This window comes from Phalacrocorax carbo, chromosome 5, assembly GCF_963921805.1.
Source record: "Phalacrocorax carbo chromosome 5, bPhaCar2.1, whole genome shotgun sequence".
NCBI classification, from domain to species: Eukaryota; Metazoa; Chordata; class Aves; order Suliformes; family Phalacrocoracidae; genus Phalacrocorax; species Phalacrocorax carbo.
In genome coordinates, this window is record NC_087517.1 from 71815188 (window position 1) to 71839196 (window position 24009).

Consider the following 24009-nt stretch of genomic DNA (forward strand, 5'->3'; position numbering starts at 1 on the left):
GTGACAGCCGAAAGTCACTCCCCAGCTCACGATGGGGGAGTTTCTCCCTCGTTTCACCTTAAAGGCGCAGCTGCCTTTAAATTCACCACGCATGCTCAGAGAGTGGGGGGCTTTCTGGCCTACGGGCGCTAATTTTAATATTATAATGGCGATAGTTCACCCGAAGGACACCTGGTTTTAGTTATTACCAACATCCCAGTTAGTTGTCCTCCCTGACTATATACTTTATCACCCAGCTTTCAGTGGCGTCTGAGGCGGGACGTTCCCTTCCGTCAGTCTCTCAGCTCTCTTCAAGGCTACAGCCGTAAGACAAATGCTTCCCTCTGCTCTCGGCTCCCTTCTCTGGCGCCAAATCCCCTTTTGCCCGGCTCACGTGGCTCAGTGTTATTGCTTGGGGAAAATTCCATCTTCTTCGGGATACCGGGGGCGGCGGGTGGCTGCCGGAGCGGCGGCAGCGAGGGAGAGCGCGCCTACTCGGGACATTGCGGTAGCGGCAGAGCCGGCGGGCAGCGAGGGAGGGCGCGCCTACTCGGGACATTGCGGTAGCGGCAGAGCCGGCGGGCAGCGAGGGAGGGCGCGCCTACTCGGGACATTGCGGTAGCGGCAGAGCCGGCGGGCAGCGAGGGAGGGCGCGCCTACTCGGGACATTGTGGTAGCGGCGGCGCGGCCCCGGCCATGGAGCGGGGAGCGCGGCGCTGCGGGGGGCTGCTGGCGGCGGGTGAGGCCCCGGGGGTGCGGGGGCGGCGGGGGGCTGCTGGCGGCGGGTGAGGCCCCGGGGGGCGGCGGGGGGCTGCTGGCGGCGGGTGAGGCCCCGGGGGCGGCGGGGGGCTGCTGGCGGCGGGTGAGGCCCCGGGGGGGCGGGGGGCTGCTGGCGGCGGGTGAGGCGCCGGGGGCGGCGGGGGGCTGCTGGGGGCGGGTGAGGCCCCGGGGGCGGCGGGGGGCTGCTGGCGGCGGGTGAGGCCCCGGGGGGCGGCGGGGGGCTGCTGGCGGCGGGTGAGGCCCCGGGGGCGGCGGGGGGCTGCTGGCGGCGGGTGAGGCCCCGGGGGGCGGCGGGGGGCTGCTGGCGGCGGGTGAGGCCCCGGGGGGCGGCGGGGGGCTGCTGGCGGCGGGTGAGGCCCCGGGGGGCGGCGGGGGGCTGCTGGCGGCGGGTGAGGCCCCGGGGGGCGGCGGGGGGCTGCTGGCGGCGGGTGAGGCCCCGGGGGGCGGCGGGGGGCTGCTGGCGGCGGGTGAGGCCCCGGGGGGCGGCGGGGGGCTGCTGGCGGCGGGTGAGGCCCCGGGGGGCGGCGGGGGGCTGCTGGCGGCGGGTGAGGCCCCGGGGGGCGGCGGGGGGCTGCTGGCGGCGGGTGAGGCCCCGGGGGGCGGCGGGGGGCTGCTGGCGGCGGGTGAGGCCCCGGGGGGTGCGGGGGGCTGCTGGGGGCGGGTGAGGCCCCGGGGGGTGCGGGGGGCTGCTGGCGGCGGGTGAGGCCCCGGGGGGCGGCGGGGGGCTGCTGGCGGCGGGTGAGGCCCCGGGGGGCGGCGGGGGGCTGCTGGCGGCGGGTGAGGCCCCGGGGGTGCGGGGGGCTGCTGGCGGCGGGTGAGGCCCCGGGGGGCGGCGGGGAGGCGCCGCTGCCGCCGGGCCCCCCTCAGCAGCCGCCCTGTGCTTCCTTGCAGCCTGGCGCAGCCTGTGGGAGCGCGGCCCCAGGGATGGCGGCGGTGCCCCGGGGGGCCCGGCCCGGCTCTCCCGCTGCCCCGCGGACCCCGGAGGACAGAGGTAGGGCCGTCCGGCTTGGCGCACCCGGCCGCCGCGCCGGGAGGCCCAAGGGGGGGCGGTGATGCTCGTAGGAGGGCGCGGGGCCGGGGACATCCCCCCTCCTGTGTGAGCCAGGCTGGCCCGGGAGCGCAGGGGCACGGCCTTTGCCAGAGAAACACTAGCGGTTTCCGTGCAAGAGGGTACTGGCTGCCAGGCTGTGGCTTGGGCTCCCCGGGAGGCTGGTCTGGCGCGGCAGGGCCCTGCCCTTGCGAAGGCGGCGCCGCTCGGTCCGAGATGCAGCAGCTCTCGGCCCTTCGCGTCCCCGCGGCCTCCCCGGGCTGCTCGTGTCGCCCCGCACCGGCGGGCCGGGCGGATGAGCACGCCGGTCTCTGCCCCACCTGCACCCGGTGCCGGCCTGTGGCTCCTTCAGGCGTTCGCTTGTGCACGCAGGGCTCCATCAGGGCAGAGCCCCCGGGGGACACAGAGCAAGGAGGACGCCTGTGCTAGCCTGGGCAGCACTGTCCCAGGTGACCGCATCACCCTGTTAGAAACTTCTTGAAACTCAGGACATAGAAAAGTCTTCCTTATCCCAAGAGCAAATCGACTGTGAGACTTGTGAGTCCCAGCACTGCTGTTCCGACAGCCCTGTGTCCACCCCCTGTCCAAAAACCCCCCCTCTCATAGTGGTACCAGTGATGTGGTCTTTTCAGATCCGCATAAAAAAGCGCAATGGAAGGTATCATCTGCTCCTGGGGTATGGGTTAGGCTAATGGTTAAGCTTTCTCCTTGTTAAGTACTAGCACGCAGCCTTGCCAGTTGAAGAGCTTTCTGCAAAATTCTCGAGGTGGTTTCCTCCCCGTGAGCAGTTTTCAGCTGAAGTCGCTGTCAGTACACCACCTGCTGTGCTTTCTCTCCATTCCGAGCAGGATCCAAGGGACCAGGCCCTTCTCTTTGTCTGCTGCTGCCAGAGCTGTTTTAGGAGTGGGCAGATGGGGAGATGACGGTGGGAAGCAGAAGCTCACCCTGCGGGATGTGGCAGAGCTCGTTCGGAAGAAGGAGTGTCGCCGAGTGGTGGTGATGGCTGGCGCTGGGATTAGCACCCCCAGCGGCATCCCGGATTTTAGGTAATGCCTCCGTCGTTTCTTTTGTCCTTTTTTAGAGCTGGGAGGCCCAAGATCTTCAGCTTAGATAATGCTGGTGCCTGCTGCTCCTCTTGCCCCTCCATTTTATTTATCAGTGTGAGTCTAGACTAGGCACAGGAGTTTCCGTGCCTGCTGATCCTCCTTCTCCAGTCAAAGGCAGGCTGGCATCACCAGTCGGACTTGGGGCTGTTCCTTGGCCTGGGTCTTCAGGATGGTTAAGTCATGCCTGTAGCTCGGTTCTGCAGCTCCACTCCCTGCACCATCTTGGCCACCAGAGAAGAGCCAACGTGGCCATGGCGCAGGCTCGAGACGCTCCAGCTACAGGCGAGTGTGGCCCTGCCCTTCCTCCGATGGCGGGCATACCTCTGCAGCTGGGAGGCAGGGAGGCAGTAGAGCAGGGATGCGAGGCAGGTTCTCTGTCTGTGCAGAGGTAGTTTCAGCTGCTCTCCTGACACACAATGGACAGTACAAAGGAGCCAGAAAGAGCCCAAGGACCTGGCTGCCTGCTCTGTCATATTTTGGTCTGGCCCTGTGGTGGGTGGTATCTCTTCCTGCGCTCTGACTACGAGCCCCACTCTTCTCTCTCTGCAGGTCCCCAGGGAGCGGTCTCTACAGTAACCTTGAGCAGTACGACATCCCTTACCCAGAAGCCATCTTCGAACTGATGTATTTCTTTGTCAATCCTAAGCCCTTTTTCACTTTGGCCAAGGAGCTCTACCCTGGCAACTACAGACCCAACTATGCTCACTATTTCCTGAGACTCCTGCACGACAAAGGGCTCCTCCTGCGCCTCTACACCCAGAATATTGATGGCCTGGAGAGAGGTGAGTTTTCTGTTCCCCATCTCTCAGCAGCAGAGCACTGGGAAGAGATGAGGGTAGGAAGCAGACTAGGAGGCAGGATTGGGGAAATGCCCAGTGAATGTGGAGTTTCTGGTTCAGTCACCTCACGCTGAGCTGGTCCTCTCCCACACGCTGTGTTCCAGTTGCTGGGATCCCTCCCGATAGACTGGTGGAAGCCCACGGCACCTTTGCCACTGCCACTTGTACGGTCTGTCGAAGGAAGTTCCCAGGAGAGGACTTCAGGGTGAGTGGTCGCAGCTGGGCAACGACACATAAGTTAATGCAAGAAGGAGAATCTGTTGCAGGCCTGTTATTTTGCCCTCGGGGCCAAGAGGTTTTATTGGAGGGGACCAGACTTGGGGCTGGATGTTGCTGCAAGGATGCGTTGTGGTTCTGACCTCGCTGCGCAGGTGTGCGCTGCCCTGTAACAAGTGGTGTTGGGTGCTCTTGCTTCAGGGGGATGTCATGGCAGACAAGGTCCCTCACTGTCCCGTCTGCACTGGAATCATCAAGCCTGACATTGTGTTCTTTGGCGAGGAGCTCCCGCAGCGCTTCCTCCTACACGTGACGGACTTTCCCATGGCAGACCTGCTTTTCGTCATCGGAACGTCCCTGGAGGTCTGGGACTAAGGCAAACCCTGCTCGCAAGGAGAAAAAGGCACACGGAAAACAGGGCCTGAGGGGGACTCTGGAGAAGAGACAGGGTTTAGAGGAGAAGGCGAGCAACTGGGTTATCGAGGTAAAATTTGAGGTGGCAGGGTAAGAAACAGGGTGCATGCACTCTGAGAGACCCTCTGAAAACCTTGCGCGCTCCTGGTGAAGGCGGGCACCTGGAGAGCCAGAGATGAGTTTTGTGGCTACCTGAGGAAAGGCCACCAGATAACCAGTGACATCCACGCCCTGTTTAAAGCTGGGGTGGCTTAGCCCACGGTGGGAGAACTGTTCAACACAACAGTTACAGGCTTAGTGCGCAGTGAATTCATGCCCGCGGTGCCCCTCAGCAGGGTGACCGTGTCTCTCTGCTCCTTCGGGTTGCCTTCCTTTAGGTGGAGCCCTTTGCCAGCCTGGCAGGAGCTGTTCGCAGCTCTGTTCCCCGAGTTCTGATCAACCGAGATCTCGTAGGACCCTTCGCCTGGCAGCAACGCTACAATGACATAGCCCAGCTGGGGGACGTGATCAGTGGGGTTGAGAAGCTGGTGGAGCTGCTGGACTGGAATGAAGAGATGCAAACACTAATTCAGAAGGAAAAGGAAAAGGTGGGAAGGGGCTCAGAGCCCTGTCTCCCTCCCTTGGCCTCTTCGTTCCTTGTGCTGGGGTGATTCTAGGGGGGGAGCAGGCTTGAGCTTGCTGGGGTTAGACTTGCACCACAGGCGTTGCCACACTTGCGGTCTGCATTCGGAGAAAAGGACCACAGAAAAAGCAAAAAAGGTTAAACACCAAACCAAAACCAACGGTCGGTGCTATTTGACAGCGAAGGTGCCGCAGAGCTGAATGTTTCAGTGGTACAGAAGGGGAGGGTGCAGATCTGCCAACCTCAGGCGCAAGAGGGAAAATATGGAAAATGGCAGACTTTGGGTTGAATGGGAGTGCTTTAGCGCTTCTTCAAGCCGTGTCCCACCCAATTACTGAGAACCCTTCTGTTGTTTTCACCTTTTTTTTTTTATTTATTCCCAAACACACTGAAAGAGCCCTATAGATGAAGGTAGTTTCCTAGAGCTGGAAGTGACCAACCAGAAAATGCCCCCCGTCATCGTTACCAGATTAACCTAGTTCAGTCGTAACTCAGCAGGGGACTCACCTTTGCACTTCAGCACAAAACACGGGCCTTCTCTTGTTGAGGCAACGCTTCCCTCAGATGTGTGCAAGAGGCTGGAAAACTCCACTGAGCGTGCAGACACGCAGTGGGGCATCCTCTCGGGTGCTGAAGCTGCTCTTATGCGGTGCCTTTTATGCAGCCTTTTCCCTGGCTGAGAGCCGGAGCCCGTGATGCTGTTGATGGCTCGTCAACACGAATAACTGCTGAACTGAACAGAGGAGCCGAGCCACGCGTCACCTTAGTGGAGCTTTCCTTTCTGTACATTCACATGATTGCTTTGGTTTCGTTTCTAGTGTTTTTTCCAGTCATGGTGAGAAATAAGTAATCGTAGTAGCGAAAGGGAGGCTCCACTTGTGCCATGTCCAAGACCGAACAAGGCGCTGCGGTGGCCGGACACGTGATGAGCAGCAAGCAACAGGCAGGCCTGAGGGTACCTGCTCCACCTGGCAGCGTTGAATTGCTAACTAAAGGCTCGACTCTTCCCCTGCTGATAGTGTATTTCCCTGTGCCATTTTTCCTACATCTGTAATCTTTTGAGATCTTCAAAAGTGAGAAATTATAGGAGAGCACATTCTTAATTACTTTGAGTTTAGTGCTAATGTTAATTATTACATTACTTTAGACCTGCTGGGAAGGTTTTTTCCACCTTTGGCATCAAACACTTAAAATTTGTTTGTTTTAATTTAAGCAGAAGTAGTAACGTGTGGGCTGGGCCAACTCCTCTGCTTGTGCAAGTGGGCACAGCTCTGTTGTCTGCAATAGGTCCCTGCCAACTCGCCGTAGTAAGCAGCCCGTTGTGCTTTTAACAGATACACTGTCCGTACACGACTACTTCTGACCCAAGAGAAAACCTGGCTTCAGGATTCCAGTTTTAACATTCAGGTTGTTGTTACTTCCATCAGATTATGGGGTAGGAGTGAATAGGAATTTTTAGTCCTTTGGTCAGGTTTTTGATTTTTCACAAGCCGTTTTGCATTTGTATGAGATCAACCAGCCCCTCGTTCAGTGCTTGTGCTGCCCTAAATCACTGATGGATAAAGCCAATGCAGACATGGTAAAGCATGAAAACCAAGTTCTTCCCTGCTCTGGGATTTTGGTGCTAGGAAGCATTGCTGGCTGAGCTAACAGGGGCCGGCAGGTTTGAAACACCCTAGCAAACACTGTGTGGTCTTTCTGTTTTTAGCTGGATGCAAAAGACAAATAGGACAGCTGGCTCCCTGCTGCTGGAGTGATGTTCACCTTGAAAAGATGTTGTCATGCCCAGCACAGGCAGAGAAAGACCTTGCCAGGGAGCTGTGGAAGAGGCCGTCCGGCCCTGCAGCAGCAAATCCACGCAGGCCTGGCACGCTGGGGAGGTGGGGATGCTCGTGGCTCAATCCAGCCGGCGTGGGAGCAGAGCAGAGAGGCCTTCGCCCGTGAAGGAAGGCAGGCTGAAGGGAGCAAAGCCCCAACGCCAAGCTGCAAACTGGTTCTGCACGTGAAGGCTTCCCTACCTGAGACTTCAGAGCAGTTGATGTAGCTCCTGAGCGGCCTCATTTCGGCACCCGCTAGGAGAGGCTTTCCTCTCGCGCAGCTCTGGCTGTCACCCCGTCAGCACACCACTTGACCGTGTCCAGCCACGAGAGCGTCGCCAGTACGTGCCGGGAGCTCGTGGGCTCGTGCCAGCATGTCAGACGAGCTGTGCACGTGCAGCTTGCTGTTTGGGTCTCCCTCTTCCTGAGCCGTCCAGTCTCAGAGACCCTGGTTTTCAAGGATCAGGCGTTGAAAATGCCATGGAGATCAGGCCTTGAGGCAGGACAGCATCACGTTGGTCTGGAGTGAATTTTCCAGCTCCCTCCCCTGGACTGAGCATCTACCAACTCCTTTCACAGCTCCTCCTCAGTTACAACCTTTCAGCTGCTGCAGACTTGTAGTGTTTATTCTTCAGATGAATTATCTGCTAATCAGGGGACAAATGCTGTCATGGGGGCCTGTCCCCCATTCCTGTTCAGGAACACCAGCTCAAGCTGCTGCAAGAGCTTTGAATCAGTGTAGTGTTAATTATTTAATAATAAAAAGAGTTCTAATTCTTTTGCTGATGTCACCTGAGGGTTTTTCTGTAAACTTCACACCTTTCCTAGTGTTTGAATACATTTGGGTTGTCGTTCCCCACCACCCCTTTTCACCTGTTGGTTTTTTGTTGGTTTTTTTTTCCTTTTTAACCTTTCACAAGTGCCTTTCCTCCCTGTAAGTGCTGTCCCAGGGAGAGGCAGTACCAGTCAGAGCACCGCAGTGAGGTCCTGCTCCTCCCCAAGTGTGTCCCAGCAGACATACTCTGCATATCACAGGTGCGGCACCCAAATTTGACTGTGGGGATTGAAGTGACACCCAGGTGGCCCTGGCTGACCCATCTGTTTGTCACAGCAACTGTTCTAGAGGCAATTCCAGTCAGTACCAGCTCCAAACAAGCACCACAAAATGCAAAGCACTTTATGCCACCGATTTGTTACACTTAATGCAGAAAACCCAAACGAAGGGAATAAAAGCATTTGAGCCCACATCTGTGTCTTACTAACACAACACTGGAACACTGTTACCGACTTCTGCGCCTAAAAGCTCTTCCCAGGGCAAAGCTAGAGCCTCAGAACACTGTCCTGTGTCTTATCTGTTTATATAATTAGAAGTGTTTGTACCTCACACTCATCTGCTATAAATCAGACTAGCTCTAGGGACCCCACAGAAGCCTGGCACATCCACTGCTAACACTACAGGAACAGAGAGTTCGGCGCTTGGTGACAGCTGCTTCCTAGAAGAAAGGTTTGAAGAAGTTCCCGTTCAGACGAGCAGACTTGTTTGTCCAAATACACGATCCAAACAAATCCGTGTGTTCCTCCTCACAGCCGGGACCGGCCCAGCAGATGCGTTTGAGTGCGCAGCCTCGGGGAAAGCAGAAGGGCTGTTCTCTCGCTTTGCAGGGCGCCAGCAGCCTTGCGGCACGTTGCTTCACACTGGAAATGGTGGCAACGTGTTCTTTTTAAACCCTCCCCTGTTTATAAACCCTTACTCCAGAAGCCCCCCGTGCCAAGTTCAGCCCCTGCACCGGGGCTTTTCAAAGCAGGGCCTGGCAGTTGCACGTCAGGGGCTTAAGCACGATAGACAATTAGAGTACAAAGATGTCAGGAGCATTGCATTTAAAATACACCCTGCACTTTCCCATGTGTGGAAAGCTTCGGAGAGCTTTCACAGCTGGGAAGAGATCAGAGGTCTGCATTTTTGTACACAAGGTTTGGGGTGGGTTTTTTTGCTAGTTACTATATAAAAGGAGAGAGATGCAGCTGGCCTGAAAACTCCAGCTGCGATACACTGAAGCTATTCTCATGACAGAAGCCTGTCTGTGAATGTTACTGGGTCAGCTTTACATAAATATTGTGTACCCCTGGGAGAGCCTGGAACTTTAATCACAACTACTAAAAAAATTCTTAATCACCGAAGAACTAAACTAAAGGAAGCGTACCTTCCGCTTTTCACCTCACAGAAAGAGTCTTCAGAAAACAAGCACAGACTCCTAAAAATGCACAGGCAGGAACACTCGCAAACCCTCCCAGGCCCAGGTTTCCTGGATGTCCGATACGGTGCCGCACTGCGGAGCCTGGGCGGCCTGTCCTGCCTTCGCCCCAGAGCCCCAGCCCCGCGGCACTCGCTGCCTCGCGGGGAGTCGGAAACCTCAGCCGACCCACGCAGCCAAACGTCATCCAGGCTGGCTCGCGTCCTGCAAAGGCTGAGCAGCAGATCCCTATTGCACAGGCAGAAAACAGAGCTGGTGTGCACAATTTTCAACCGTTACGGAGCACTTGTGAAGGAGATGAACAGTCCTGTAAGCAACTGCATGTTGTGAGGTCGAGCTAAGATTGTTCTGCAATCCTCAAGCTTCAGTGCTTGCTTCCACTTTGGGATGCTCCATTCGGTTATACTTGGTGGTCGAGGTGCAGGGAAAGGTTCTGGCTTAGCCCCAATTTAATGCTCCAGTTTTACCCCCCAAATAAAACTGTAAAACCCAGGGCGATCAGAGTAGAACCATGTGCCGGTCAGGAAAAACAAAGAAAGGTATTTCTGTCCTTGCTCAGAGCTATCCCGTTCAATGAATCACCGCCATGCGCCCATTTGTCAGGTTTTCTTTATTCTAGCATCACTTTTGCATTCCTACTTGTGCCGATAAGTTTTGGAACTCTGGTACATGAGACAAACTGGAATATTTTCTTTAAAAAGAAAAAAAACCAAAACAAAACACAGAAAATAGACAAATCTAAGTGACAGCAAAGGACAGGACCAACACCAGCTCCTGGGTGCAAACGGCAGTGGACTTGTGGGAAAGCCAAGGCGGACGAGGAGGCAGCAGACAAAGCAGAGATTTTGGCCTTTCATTTCAAAAGCGTGAGATGGGGAAAGGCTAACGCCAAAAAATGAAGCTTGGTGGTAACAGGAACATTGCACATTGCCAGAGACTGAATATCAGAGCGTTCCTGGCTGTCACCCATGCCTTTCTCTCCTGTGGCCGGTGGGAATGCTCGAAGCTTCTCACAGAGGCTTTACTCGCCTCCTGCAGCATGCACACCACTGCTCCCCTCTGCACTCACATACACGCTCCTAAGTCCTCACACTCCTGGTTTTGCAGACACCGCCACGCTCACAGCCACACGCAGCACGCACACGTACAGCTACCCGCTGATGAAATGGATGCGCCGTGCCGAGACGCCCCGCAGACACCACTCCCCACGGACTGCCGTGAATAACCGCTCGCCCCCTCTCCTGCAGCCCCACCTCCCCACCTGCGTGTCTGGGGAGCGGCTCCCCACGCGCAGGGCAGGCCACCCGCAGCCACGCGCGCCGACGAGCGGCCGCACAAGCGTCAGCATGTACACAAGATGCTCCGCGGATTGCTAAACCCTGATGGTGTGACAGAAAGATCCTCCCCCACCGCCCTCCTTCGCAAACATCACGTACTTAAAGAGAAAAAAAAAATCCTACTGGAAAGTCCTGGAAGCAATTTGGAGTCTGAAATCCTCACGGCTGCCGACAGGAGAGACCAAAGTGGAGCGAGGCCATAGGACCCTCTGGAAGGAGAGGTGGTTATGGAGCTGGGAAGGAGGCAGGAGGTGTTCCTTGTTGTGGACTCCGAGGGGTCCAGGCTGGATCCAGATCCCACAGGGAGAATCCTGGCCCAGCTCTAGCCTCTGGGTACAGCACCAGTTCTGGAGGGAGAGCGGATGGGAGCTCCCCAGCTCTCCGAGGCTGGGGCGAGAGGTCTGGATCAGTCCAGCCCCAGGTCCGAGTCGGAAGACGACCTCTCGTCGGCCATATCACGGATGGCGTTCTCCATGGGGGCCAGGTTGCCGCTCGGCGTGATGCCCATGGGCTGGATGACTTGCTCTCTGCAACCAGGGAGGAGAGGGGGGAAGGCAACACAAATTTGTAGCAGATACTGCAGGAGCAGACAAGTACTTGAGCAGAAATGCGGAGCTCGTGGAATTGCCCCGAGGCAGCCCAGCACAACCCCAGCCCACCACCAAGAATCCTTTTTTGAGAAGTGGGGGACAGCTCTAGCTGTAAAGCCTCCAGCATGCTGAGGCAATGGCTGGAAGCATGTTCCACAAGTGTTGCTGTTCTCAGGTTCCCTGGAACAGGCTCAGTGTTAGGGTCCTGTCCCGTGAGGTACAGGATTGCCAGAGGAAAACTAGCGCTGGCACCAGTGTTCCTCTCCCCCTAACACACACTGGCAATACAGGCAATAAACGTGCTGCTCTTTTCCCTCCCACCCTTGGGGGTGGCCTGAACTCAGCTGTCAGACTCTGGGTTCTTCTCTGTGGCACCTGTTAATGATGGGTGAAAGATGACCGGAGAAAGCACTCCTGCAGGGAAACGGACTTGGTGGCACTGGCTGCCATCTGTCCCCAGAACGCTGCTTCCTACTGAGCAGCCTTGCCCGGACAGCGGCTGCTGTTCTTACTGAGCACCTGGCCAAAGCCAGTGAGACAGCAGATGCTTGGAAACAGCACAGGCACGTAGAGCAGTTTTGCAGCATGCCATCATGCCAAAGAGGTGCGTGGGGCTTGCAGTGCCTTTCCCTGCACATAACAGAGCCCGCCTTCAGGAAGTATTCCCCCATGTATCTCCCCCACTCTCTCTCTTACATCCCTTCTGTTAGTGGCAGCCTTGGGAACACATTCAAAGAAAGGTCTGTGATAAATGTAAGTCACAGACACGCAGGCGCTAATGCAGACATGAACATACACAATTTTCTAGTACCTGGACAATTTGTCAAACATGTTGACTAACTTCATGGCTTCATATTCCTTCTGCTCTTCTGTCATCCCTTCCATGGGGTTGGGTAGTTTCTCCTCGACGCGTCCCGTCACAGGATTAATGCTGCAAGAAGAATAGTGAGGCAGGGGCAGAGGATGGAGGTAAAGCAGAGGAGTGACCAAAGGGCTGTTTAAAAACCTCCTTTGCCTCTGCTGCGCACAGGAACACAATGGCATAGCTGGCTGTCACTGCTGCTCATCTCGTTAGCCCTGAGTGCTATCATAGTGCAACACGGTGCGTCTGACCTTTTTCTGTATGTCCTATGCACAGTCATCTCCCCTTACAGATCCTTATCGTTTCTCTGGGGTGAGCAACGTCCCCATCCTGCCAATTCCACAGCATAGTTTTACACCAGGTGCACAAGGGCAGACAACACTTATTCCCTCTTCTTAAGTCATAAGGCAAAAAGTTAACACAGGAAAAAAAAGCCCAAACCCAACCTGCAGACCACATTGAAGAGGATGCAAGAAAGTACAGGACCCACAGCTGAGCACAATCCAAGAGCTCTCCCTGCACACCCCTCACCTCAAGTTACCACCACGCAACTAGCGGGCAAAGAAAGAAAAAAAACCCAAAAAAAGAAAAATCCAACTCACTCCAGCAGCACAGGGCTCTGGAGACGGAGAGGAGTAATGGTGTGCCACTGTACAAGATGTGCCATGAACAGGCCTGGTGCAGAATGGGCTCTGGCTGAAGGAACCCCCCGTGCCCTAGAGCTGTGCCCAGCTGCAGGGACCCAGTATATGCACAGATGACCAGCCACACCATGAGCAGCTCAGCCACAGAGGCTTTTCACCCAAGGAACAGGCAGGGGGTGGAACTGCTAAGTAATGCAGAAGGAAATGCACGTGTGAAAGAGCACGACAAGGGAGGCAGCAGGGAGGCAGATGAAGAAAGGGACAAAGCAGGAGTGGAAAGAAAGTGTAGGAAAAGGGGTGCTATAGAGAGGGAGCAGATTTCTTTACTTGGGCTTTGCTTCTTTGTACTCCTCGGTGTCTGTGTCTTCATCTTCTGAGTACTCTCCCTCTTCCCGACCACCAGCCATGAGGCCTCGAGCTGCCAGGAGCCCAGCTGCATTCCCATAGCCCGTGTACTTCACAAACCGCGACACTGCCGGGAGAAGGGGAGAGAGACCAACCTGTGCTTCCCCTCCTGCCTCTCCAGCCCTGTCTGCTCCTGTGTGCCCCAACAGCAAGATTGGTGCAAGGCCATGGAGACCCAGAAACACCAGCACTTCGTTGAACTCTGACAGGGAGCGAGGCTCCCACGCTACGTACCAGGAATGGCAAGGACAACACCCACAGGGCGGGGGTCTGAACACAGGCCACGTTGTCTGCAGGGTGTTGAGGTGTCCTCCAGCAGAGCTTTTCACACCCTGCTGGCATGAGACAGCAGCTCCCTCCCACAGAGCACTTGGATACTCTCCACTTTTCCCTACTCAGTTTATCAGGCCCAAGGGAAGACAGAAGTTCCTGTCACCCATCCCACGCTCTCTGCCTTGCCCAGAGGCCAGGCTCCAGGACACCCTGTCACCAAAGCCCACAAGAAGCCCCTGCAGCTCACCACTCTCCTTGCAGAGCACGAAGAGGAACTCTGCCGCACAGTGCTTCACATCGGTGTCGATGTGGGTCATCAAACGCACTAGCTTGTTCCGCAGCGAGTTCCCCACCTCCGGCCGATTCCTCACGTCCCGGAGCGGTGGCAGCACCTACAAAGCCACAGTTAGGGGCGATCAGTGGAGCTGGAACAGCAACAGCAGGTCAGACAGGGGAAAAACATACGTGCATTTTACAGATCAGCTAAAACTAATAAATCCACAGAGCGTGGGAGATGTGGAAAAAGCACTGTGGGTACCAAAGGCCTCATCCACCCATACATCAGAACCTAGTAGAGAGAGAGAGGAGGTCTGTTTGAAGGATGGCAATAATCAGGCAGTTTGCTGTTCTCCTCTCAGTGCAGCATCATTCAACTTTTGGCTGAACTACAGCATACCTTTGCCTTCAGGAACTTCCGCGTCTGGCGGTGGACTCGGGCGCTCTCTGTCAGCAGGTTCAGAACAGGGGTCAAACTCTCCTTCAGCTTGTGTCCCTGCAGAAGCATCCACAAAATAAACACATCAGTCACGCCAAGCTCAACTCATCTGGCTTGTAGTAGAGAACGCGAGTACAGACCACCAGGGAAACAGATGGACACCAAAGCTTTCCAGCCTCTGCTGGAGGAACTTCAGTGCTTCATCACTCCTCAAGCAGCATGGCTCTCCAAGCCCTGCCCTGTGGTACAGCAGTGCTAGAAATATTTGCGCAGGGCATCCAGAGTAGGTAAGAGCTGCAGTAAAATTTGGAGGCCCTGTGGAATAATTCCAGAGACTAAAAAACCACAGCCAGCTTGAAAATAATGCAGCTTCAGGCTTCCAGAAGCCACCCACCAGATCACTATTGAGTGAAACGGAGCACCAATATTCCAGTCGCCCAGCTAATCATCTGCTGCTCACCAGCCTCACTACCTGCAGTCCATAAAGCAATGACGTAGTCACCTTCCCAGCCGACAGATGTTGTTTTAATCCTACCAACCATAACAGCTTTGCCTCTGCTGAAAACTGCCCCTTCCACAAAGGTGTATCTCCGAACTAACCATGCCTTGCTGGTGCTCCCGTGATGTTGGCACTGGGCTTTTCAAGGACAAATATAGGCTGAAGAAAAGGTGCCCTGCAGTGAACTCGTGAAAATGAGCAGTGACAAACTCACACAGCAGCCTCTCAACTTACCCTGTCCAGGCGCCGCTCTAGGAAATCCAGCAGGATGCTGACTGCATCCATGTTGACACCCATGTACTCAAGCGAGCCTGGCCGGACTTTTGGGGTCAGGAGGACATCCAGACATTTCAGGGGCAGGTTCCCCAAGAGGTTAACCGTATGACTGAACACATGAAAGAGAAGAGAAGGGAACACAGTCACGGACCTTTGCTCACAGGAGTTCTTCAGCTCTCCAGAAATGAAGGTTCATTACTAACTACCAGGAGCGCGAGGACCCTGAGATCCAAGCTGTCTTTGGGCTGCATCCCAAGCTCCTCACGCCACTGAAAGGGAATAAATTAAACTGCTTTTTGGGTCGTTGAACTATTTGCCAGGAGTCCAAAGAGACTTGAGTGACAACTGAGAAACCATGCGCCTTGACACAGAAGCCAAGTAGGACCGCTCTGGGTTGTCCAAGGCCTGTCTGCAGGGTCTCCTGCTGCATCACTCATTCTCACCTTGATGGTCAATGCAATGCGTTGCTTAGGGTTCCTCTGACCATGGTTTTCTCAGGGACAGGATGGTGTCACCTGCTCAGAGCTGACAGCCCTGGACCAACAATGCTCAGCAGTGTGACGCAGACACTTTCTCAGGCTGGCTCAAGAGACAAACAGTTAATTAAGGCCAGCCCATGGACTCTTTAATTAAAAAGTCCCAAACACCTGCTCTTGCAAGTTGCCCACCAAAGTGGGTGGCACCATTGAGGAGCCCTGATGTGATATTGAACGTGGCCCTGGGGGGCGGCCAGGCCTGGAGAAAACATTTCTCCTGTCGACCTGGAGGCCACGGCATTAGCGCACGTAATTTGACTGTGGGAAGGGCAGGGCCATTTCTGAATTCTAGCAGCAGGAGGAACCTGCAGGCCAAGCCAAAGATGCCTGCTTGTCAGCAGTGACTTTAGACATCACCAAACAAGCAGAGGCTGTTAATGCCAAGGTGAGGCAGGATCTGCCTTGAGGAGATCTGCTTCTAGTGAAGATCATGACCTAGTTAACTAAGAAAGACCTGTGGAACTCCTCTGTCCGGTCCTCTCCATCAGCAGAGATCATGAGGCAGTGGCGCAGGAGGGCACCCAAGTGCCGGTACAAAGCAGCATCTTCCTGGCCCCAAGACAGAAAACAAAAACCTTGATCAGGACAGGGGATCCTCCACATCCCAGAGCCTGCTGCCCCTGCAGCACACAGTCCCATCCCTCCCCTCCAGCAGCCTGAAAACTGGCAGCAGGGTGTGTAAGTAGAAGTAGCCTCTCGATTCTCCTTTTGAGGTCAACCCATAGTCTTCCTGCTGCCCGATACCTTTCCCCTCACTCTACGACACTGAGACAAGGGCTGGAAGAGCCCCCAGAACAGGCCCATGGATTGACCAGGGATGTTCTCCATCACACCTTCCTTTGACCTCCAGAAGGTGAAAGAATACCAGGCCACACTCAGAAGCAAGTTATCTGGGGGCTTTGCTCTCCCACTTGCACAACGAATCATGTCATTGAGAAGGAAAAATGCCCAACTTTTAAATTTCAATGCTCTAAAAGTCTTAAGGGTTAATGATGCATTGGATAGAGGCAGTGCTCTGGGGAGGAAGGTGTGGACACAGGAGTCTCTTGCTATCCTTGCATGTACCCGGGGGCTGCGTGAGGGCCAGCACGTAATACGAGGAGATGCAAAAGGAGAAAACCAGTAGTCAAACCACAGCCTGGAGACATGCAAATGCAGTGGGGTGGGACACCCAAGGACCTTACCTCATCCACCTCCCTCTTGCTGGAATCAAAGGTGATGTTGAAGAGCACTTTCAGGATCTCCATGGCTCGCTCTGTCTCCTGCCGAGGCAAAGGGGGGAGAAGTCCCTCCTCGGTGGCAACTTCATAGGGGTCCATCCACTTTACACCGAGGGTCAGCTCCAGGGTATCTGTCATCAGGCTGATGCCCCTGAGCTCTTGGGCTAGCTGCTGTCGGATGTCCACTCTCAGCGCCGTCAGCAGGAACAGGAGACGCAGGTCAAAGAACTTGACCTCATGAGGAAGACTCCTCTCGTTGTACAGTTTGATGCGCTTGGCCAGGCCCACCACCAGCCGGGCTTCAGCTGTCAGCTCCTGTGCCCTAGGGCTGCTGAAGACAATGTTGCAGAGACATTTGAGGGATTCCAGGATTACATCCAAGTCTGGGACCTCCCGGACGAGCTCCTCTGAATAATCAATGCCTGCATGCCTGGAGAGTGTCTTCAGGCCTTCCTTGGTGGTGAAAGGGTCAAGGCAGTATTTGTCCCGGGACAGGATGCGGATGCTTTCCAAGCACGTGACCTGGCAGGATGGCTGCAGCTCTCTTTCCAGGAACTTGATCAGCAGCTGGGCCATTTTCTGTGCGGTTGGGAACAAGCAATGCCTCGTGCACTGACGCTTCACAGTGCTCCCCACCACCCTGTACTGCTCTGCCCTGGGAAGTGCGAGCGTCGCCTAGAGATGGGCCTGCTGACAGCTCTGGTTCAGGCGTGCACTCGGCAACACTCGGGAAGCGTTTGGCTCTGGCATCTGATCCTGACCCAGTCTGAGCAAGGACACCCAGCACGAAACAAAGAACGGCTGGGAGAGGGTATCAGATGTCAGGGCAGAGTATGAACAGGCAACTGCTGCTATTGCATATTTTAGCTTCACCCACGGTTACGATGGATCGGGCTAACAGAGTTTACTTGACAGCTGCATTAAGCTACGAGGGGGCAGGTCAAAAAAGCCCCTTATGGCTTCACTAAAGAACAACCACCAATTCAACAGAAGTTCTCCGTTCCCACCCAGAGCCTTAAGATTAGGGAGGCATCTGCTTTGGGTGCTCCAGAAACAGACCGAAAAGGTTGAGAGGTGCATCAGAAAAATACCAAGGGAGGGCAAAAGGACCTAAGTGAGGCAAGAAGAGCATGTGATGCCCTAGGAAAGGAGGTGAAAAGACCTCAGGAGATTCAAATAAGTAGTACCTCCCTTAACCTCAGTGCTGTCTGGAGATCTAGTAGCCCAGATCCTCAATAGGTACAGACCAGCAGAACTCCACTAACACCAATTCGCAACAGACCCTTGTGGATCACAGCACCGTCTGCGACGGCAAGCAACTGAAGATTACAAGAGCAAAGGTAATGCTTCATTCAGCCAAGCGCAGCTTGGTTTGAACCATGTGTCCCAGCAATCCACTGGATAGACATTCACACCTTGGTGAGGTAAGATCTCATTAGATCTCTCTACCATAACACCATGTCAGAGCACACGTCTTTCCACGCGTATTACAAGCATGAAGGAATCCAAGATTGCAAGGTTTGCGATCACTTAGTGTAACTGGCTTAACACAGCCTAATTGGTTATACTTCATTATAATAAAAGGACTGAGGGAAGGAATGAAGAAAAAAATGAATTTTAGTCCTTAACACGAGACTGGCAGAACATAACAAGCTTTAGCTCATGAATTACGCCCCACAACCTCACCCCTGAGAAGTGAGAAAGTACAGTCGTTCCTCTTCTTCCATACGAGGGGACAGACACAGGAGTCAAAGATACAGGCGTAAGTAACCAAAGTCTCTGACTGACGCGGGTCACAGAGATCTCGGAGCATGTGCCCAGGGCTAAACCTTCAGAACAACTGAGCACCAGGAACTAGATGGTGATGCTCAGTTCATATTTCATGACATACACCCCAAAAGTGGAGCACCCCAGGGCTGTGCCTGAATCCACGGCCTGTGCAACTGTCCCAGCTCAAACAGCAAGTCAGTGCAAGGCAAAGAGCTCGGATCTTGTGAGATCCAGTCCTATGCATTAGGCTGTACCCGGAACACCTTCATGCCAGCATTAGTTGGCAACAGCATGGACAGAAGCGGTCCCATTCTCCACCCTGGATGCCTGGCCCACACTTGATGTGCTAACACAGGCATTAGCACAATCAACTAATGAACTGGACACAAAACTGATCCAGCTGGAAAACAATCCAGGAAAAAAGCGTTATTCTTTAGGCAGATCAGCCCACCAACCATGTAAAGGTCTGCCTTGGCACGGAAGAACTGCAAGAGTAGAAATGAACAGGCAGGAGTGTTTCTTTCCATTAAGCGCCAGATTATGCCAGCTTAAAGTATCTGTTAATACAGCCTGGGTCAAATCCTGCAGCTGGCTTACAGCAAAAACACTTACCCTCTAGAGGCTTGCATGTTGCTATGATCTTTGCCTAGCAGACTCATGCCACAGACACAAAAGATCACACTTTTTACACATCTGTGGCTGAGACTATATGCACCACGCGACCCAGAGGGCTTGCTAATGCTGGAAGAATGCTGATCTTTATCCTAAAACACCAGCTGCTGATGGAAAAACTGGAGGCAGATGCTCTGAGCACACCATTCCCTAACTAAGTTAATGAAAAACCACTTATTTCTTTCCCTGTAGGAGCTGCCACTGCCAAGCCCTGCTAGGCACAAGTATGGAACAGCAGATTTACCCATCCGACTAGAAGAAGAAATCAAAGAGCATGCTTACCTTCCTCTCTTCCCGCTCCTCATCGTCAAAGGTGAAGCACTGAGATTTCTGTGGGGACGAAACAGAAATTATCAAAATAAACGAACATGTTAAAAATCCACAAAACTGTTCCCCCCAGGCAGCAAAGGGCCATCCAGCTGGAAAGCAGCAGGTCTGGAAACACACTGCAGAAGCAAGCACAACTTCACGAACAGACCCCACCAGCACCAGGGCAGGGAATCAGCATGGCAAGGAGCGCTTAGAGCAGTCTCTGATATTTGTGGGGTTTGTAACAAGCAGCACAAGCTCCTGAGGCATGAGACAAAAGGAAAACTTTCCTGCCACTGAGGCTTTCATTTCAGTCCTGCCTTTCTTTCCAACACTGTTCCTACTTGGGCAACTCCAACTATGTGCTTCACAACTAGAGACAATGAACCTGGTTTGAAAAGCACAGAGATGGACCACCCCACCAGGTCTGAAGTGCTTTACTTGAGTGAGAACCCCACTATTCTGGGGGCCTCTGTTTCTCTTCCATCCTTGAAAAACATTTGTGATGAATACTACCCACTGCCCTCTTCTGCTGGCTCTACGGTGGAGGCTGCCTGCCACAGGCCAAAGCTGTGCCCATCTGACAGATGGACTTATTTTTAAATACTGCAGCAGTGAAGTGGGCATTTGTCACAATCCAAATACCCTCTAATATCTGGCAATTCCTCTGCTCAGTGACACTACCAAGCTGCGCCCACACATCTGTCCCCCGATATTTATTGTTCCTTTTCCTGAGCGAAAGTACTGTCTCTTGCGACTTATGAACAGTTCCTTGTGGCTATTCAGGTCCTGTTCTTCAAAGAAGAGAGACCTGACCTCTACACTCCCATCATGTCCCTTTCCTTAATAAACTGTCCTGCTCTTGGTTCATGGGAAACATTTCTGTGTTTCTCACTATTCTGGCTGTTCTTCGATGGACAGTCTCCTTTCTGACTACATCTGCTTCCAATGAACTGGACAGCACAGGAGACCACAGGCGCCCTGGTGAAAAGCAGCACTTTCCAGTGAACGATGCATTCCGGATTTACACCGAGAGAGCATTTGGTCCAAGCTCTGTGAATGAAAATTTATAAAACACTAATAGTGTTTGTATGGGTACAGTTATATCTATAGATAGAGATATGCAGATATAATTGTGTCTTAATTCTGCCATCATTTTCTCAGTACTCACTGTCACCTGTTACTGAGTTACACTGCTTATGCAGCTGCTCAGTGATGGTAATTAGTCTTACCACAATCAATCATCTTAAACTCAGCTGGAGAGTAAGTCCAGAGTATGTCTCCCACTGTATCACCTTATGTGTTGTCCAGCTGCCTAACTCTACCCAATCTCCTGCCCAGTGAAACCCGGGACTGACTGCATTGAGCTTTTCGAGATCGCAGGTGCTCCCTGACTCACTCCCTCTGCAAAGTGAGGAGCAGTCTCCCCTGCTGTTCACCACCTTTTTTTACATGCTGCCAATTCCTGTCTGCTTAAAAGTAGAAGAATCCGTTTGCAGCTTGGCTGCGTCACAGTCACCAAGATCTCAGGGATGGCTTTGGTCTTTCTAGCTTAGGTCAAGCCCTGATGGACAAAGCGATGCCAACATGCCGCTTGATAAACCTCAGGTGTGGCGTCAGGACAGCGGCGCTCCGGGAGTGCTGTGCCAGGGGCTGCCCTCTCGTGCTTCAGCACTGTGAGCTGCCCCGTGCATAGGCTGCTGCTGCACCACGTTATGAGGAACTGGCAGTTCAGCCCTGGAACCGACGCGCTCTGCAGACAGCCATAGCACCTGTTCTTTTCCCATCACATCCTCTTTGCAGGCTCCTGCAAACTCATTCGTGTGTATTTTTGCCATACCTGTGGGTTTGCTTTAGCTGTAGTTTATTCCTGGCAATCAAAAGTTGACCGTGTATACAACAGTGAATTAAAACATACCACCAGAAAAAGGATAGAGTACCATCAGTTTTTACAGTAAAAAAAATGATGCAAGGAAGATGCATAGTTTATCTGCAGTTTCATAATCCCCTTTGATTGCTCCATTTCTTCTAGAGAGGCTAGCAAACCCACCGACATTCTCACAAGTTTCCTATGCTTGATACACCGACAAAGGACCCAGCTGGAGGAATGCAGCAGAAAACATTGGTTTGATGCCTTAAGCTGGTTACACATCAAACTCTGCACTCCTCATTTCTGCAGCGTTACACCTGCTGTAGGTGATGTTAATCCTGCGGACTGTCTTTAGCAGGGACCCGCTCCTTCTTCGCTAGTATCTCCCATTTGAAAACTGACTGCTCGATATAGTTGCACACTCTCCCTCTTGCACACTCCTGCAAAATACTCACAGGTTTTCCCCGCTAGCTTCCTACCTACTCAAGAATGGTGCAGAATGAGTCACAGAGATCTGCAGGGCCAGCCCTACCCTGGTGGAAACTCTCTGAAGGAAATTTCCCTGACAACCAGAGTCTATCTCAAAAGGGATTTACCCCCACGGATAATCTTTTGCCACTTTAAGGCTAGAGGCACTTCCATCTCTGCTTCCCAACCTTCTTTTTTATTATTCTGTATTCATTATTTACTTGTCAGCCCTCAGGTCAGGCACCTGTATCAAATTCCAGCAGCCCCTCCCCATCCACCTCTAGTGATCTTTTACTTGCAAATCACAACCACCATTTCACCTGCAGCTCCTCCCCAGGCCTCAGTTTTGTTACCTCCAAATCTTGCCTTAACATAAAAGCTCCTCCTACTTGGTCCTCACACTGATGTTTATTTCCCTGCCAGGTTTTACCCAGGATCTGGATAATTATAATTAAAAAAAAATCCCTTCTACATGCTTTACTTCCAGTATACAAAGGAACCAAGATAAAGAGAGGCTGCTTAGCCGCTTCCTAGCAAAACATCAAGCAATAAACCATCTGCAAGTAAAAGATGAAACAGTCTGTATCATTTTTATGGCAGTAACGCGCAGACAGCTGCGCTCAGAGGAGACAGACTGGGGACAGCCGGATGGCACAGAAATCCCACAACATGGCCAACCTGCTTCCAGGCTTGTAAGCGGCAGCAGCTGACGTCAGGCAGAGGTTTGATGCTCACTCACCTCCTGGTTGTAGATCTGAAGCACCTTGAGAACCGTATCTTGCTCCCCGCTTTCCACAGTGGCTACCACAGTCCTGAGCTCCATTATCTCAACAGCTCAGCTACAGCAGGAGATGAAATCCGGAGGAAGGGCAGTGAGGGGCTTCCGGGACTCCTGGATAACGGTGATGCAAAAGGACCTCGATACATAGATATCTGAGAATGAGAGAGAAAGGGGTGGGGAAAGGAAGGAGGGAAAAAAACAAAACACAAAAAAACCCCAAGTGAAATTGCTCACGCTGTTGCATCCATAAAAACAGAGCAGATGGATAACCTGAGTAAAACCAGCAGCCAGCTTCCTCTCTCTCCCTCTAATCCTCTTCTTCCTCTCTTTGATTTTCAATGCTTAATATATGCTCTCCCAGTAAAGCACTCAGGGAAAACCTTACCCCCACCCAGCCAGGGGATTAACATAGAGCAGATAACAGCAGCTCCCTGAAATAGCTCTCTGCCTCCTCCTCCCCTGGCTGGCCTGATTTCTATTACTGCACGGGGGGGGGGGGAAATATCCAGAAACATTCCTATGAAGTAACAAGGATGGAGAGGAAAGCCAGACGGATAGGAAAGCATCCTCCTGGCTTAAGGCGGAGCTACCTTCTAAGGTGGTGGAAAGACAGAGATGGTCGGGATTTTGTTGCAGTCGCTGCTCCGCAGGTCAGTGCCCGAGACGGGCTGCGCATCGCATTATGGCAGATACGCTCCACATGCGGCAAAAACGCACGTACGGGGGATGGCCGGCTTCCACGGCTCAAGTCTTTATACCATTATGGAAGATAATGTGCCTTGTGATAATAATGTAAATGAGCAGATGCGCATAAAGACACGGATGATGAGATTATTTTAGACAGAGGCACAAGTTTAAGAGCTCACAGAGCCATGCAAGTCCACAGTGTTGGGAAGTGACTCCCAACGACGGAAAACCTAGCAAATTTGAGTACGTACGTGAGCTCATGTATCTGTTCAGACTCCGCGTAGCTCCGCGCCGCGCTCGGCGGCAGGGCCTGGGGAGCCGGCTCCGTGCCGAGAGCTGCAGGGGTTTGGGAAGTCACACGGGGGCCCCGCGTTACCCCCCCCGCCCCAGCACAGCCACAGAAAGAGGGGCTTTTCGGGAGCAAGGGCAAGTCCCGCGTTACGAAAGCCGGAAAACTGCGAGACCAGGCGGAGCAGAGCCGGGCCAGGCGGCACGGCACCCCCGGCGCTGAGGGGCCGGGGCACCGGGCGACTCCTCGCCGGTTTTTGGGGGGAACGGCAGGAGCAGGTGGCAGCACTTGCCATACTCCCCCCCCACACCCCCAGCTCCCTCCTCACACCGTCACCTCCTTCCCCTACCATTATTTTTTTGCACATTTCAAAGCCCCTCCAAGCCCTTTCTGTTTCGGCCCAGCAGGGCCGGGCGCAGCGCGGGCGGTACCTGCGGCACGTAATCCCTCGGAGGGCCGGGGCGGCGGGGCTGGGGCCGGGCCGGCCCGGGGAGGGGGCGGCAGCCGGGCCCGGCCGCCGGCGGGGGAGAGGGGCGGCCGGCGGGCTGCGGCGGGCAGGGAAGCGCCGCTACCTTCCTCTCCGCCGCCCCGGCTTCCTGCCTCATTTCCTGGCCCCGGCCCTCCCCCGAGGGGGCTCCGCGGAGGCCGCCGCCTTGCGCCCGGGGCTGGCCGGGGGACGGGCGGCGGAGCCGGGAGCCACAGGCTCGAGGGGTCCCGGTGCCACACGGCAGCG

At 54.3% G+C, this 24009-nt stretch overlaps 2 protein-coding genes across 7 annotated transcripts; one reads left to right on the plus strand and one right to left on the minus strand.

The window, feature by feature from the left end:
* The first annotated feature begins 628 nt into the window (after window positions 1-628).
* Window positions 629-6886, plus strand: SIRT3 (sirtuin 3). Of its 4 annotated transcripts, none has more exons than XM_064453168.1 (8): window positions 629-718; window positions 1651-1750; window positions 2656-2853; window positions 3463-3695; window positions 3857-3957; window positions 4170-4331; window positions 4760-4969; window positions 6713-6886. In XM_064453168.1, the coding sequence occupies exons 1-8, from the start codon at window positions 676-678 to the stop codon at window positions 6731-6733; spliced, it is 1068 nt and encodes a 355-aa protein (XP_064309238.1). In that variant the 5' UTR covers window positions 629-675; the 3' UTR covers window positions 6734-6886. The 4 variants fall into 4 exon arrangements, 3 of the variants coding, with proteins under 3 accessions (XP_064309238.1, XP_064309239.1, XP_064309240.1); XM_064453169.1 differs by lacking the exon at window positions 629-718 and adding an exon at window positions 1513-1536; XM_064453170.1 differs by lacking the exon at window positions 629-718 and adding an exon at window positions 1559-1573.
* A 2778-nt stretch (window positions 6887-9664) lies between these two features.
* On the minus strand, window positions 9665-24001 carry RIC8A (RIC8 guanine nucleotide exchange factor A). 3 transcript variants are annotated; one of them, XM_064453179.1, is made up of 12 exons: window positions 23708-24001; window positions 22259-22452; window positions 19155-19202; window positions 16861-17009; window positions 16395-16761; window positions 15665-15759; window positions 14633-14783; window positions 13861-13956; window positions 13432-13576; window positions 12834-12978; window positions 11812-11931; window positions 9665-10937 (listed from the first exon to the last, which is right to left on the minus strand). In XM_064453179.1, the coding sequence occupies exons 2-12, from the start codon at window positions 22340-22342 to the stop codon at window positions 10817-10819; spliced, it is 1521 nt and encodes a 506-aa protein (XP_064309249.1). In that variant the 5' UTR covers window positions 22343-22452; window positions 23708-24001; the 3' UTR covers window positions 9665-10816. The 3 variants fall into 3 exon arrangements, with proteins under 3 accessions (XP_064309249.1, XP_064309247.1, XP_064309248.1); XM_064453177.1 differs by having other exon boundaries at window positions 16395-17009; XM_064453178.1 differs by lacking the exon at window positions 23708-24001 and adding an exon at window positions 22891-23261 and having other exon boundaries at window positions 16395-17009.
* Between the last annotated feature and the right edge of the window lie 8 nt (window positions 24002-24009).

What these genes read in the sequence shown, in the direction of transcription:
- SIRT3 (XM_064453168.1), top strand. Translation starts at nt 676, where the DNA reads ATGGAGCGGGGAGCGCGGCGCTGCGGGGGGCTGCTGGCGGCGG. An exon ending in GCGGACCCCGGAGGACAGAG is followed by an intron (nt 1,751 to 2,655) that starts GTAGGGCCGTCC and finishes CATTCCGAGCAG; the next exon opens with GATCCAAGGGACCAGGCCCT. An exon ending in AGCGGCATCCCGGATTTTAG is followed by an intron (nt 2,854 to 3,462) that starts GTAATGCCTCCG and finishes CTCTCTCTGCAG; the next exon opens with GTCCCCAGGGAGCGGTCTCT.
- RIC8A (XM_064453177.1), bottom strand. Translation starts at nt 22,342, where the DNA reads ATGGAGCTCAGGACTGTGGTAGCCACTGTGGAAAGCGGGGAGCAAGAT. An exon ending in CGGACAGAGGAGTTCCACAG is followed by an intron (nt 14,784 to 15,664) that starts GTCTTTCTTAGT and finishes TCATGTGTTCAG; the next exon opens with TCATACGGTTAACCTCTTGG. An exon ending in ATGTTTGACAAATTGTCCAG is followed by an intron (nt 10,938 to 11,811) that starts GTACTAGAAAAT and finishes CCCTGGTTGCAG; the next exon opens with AGAGCAAGTCATCCAGCCCA.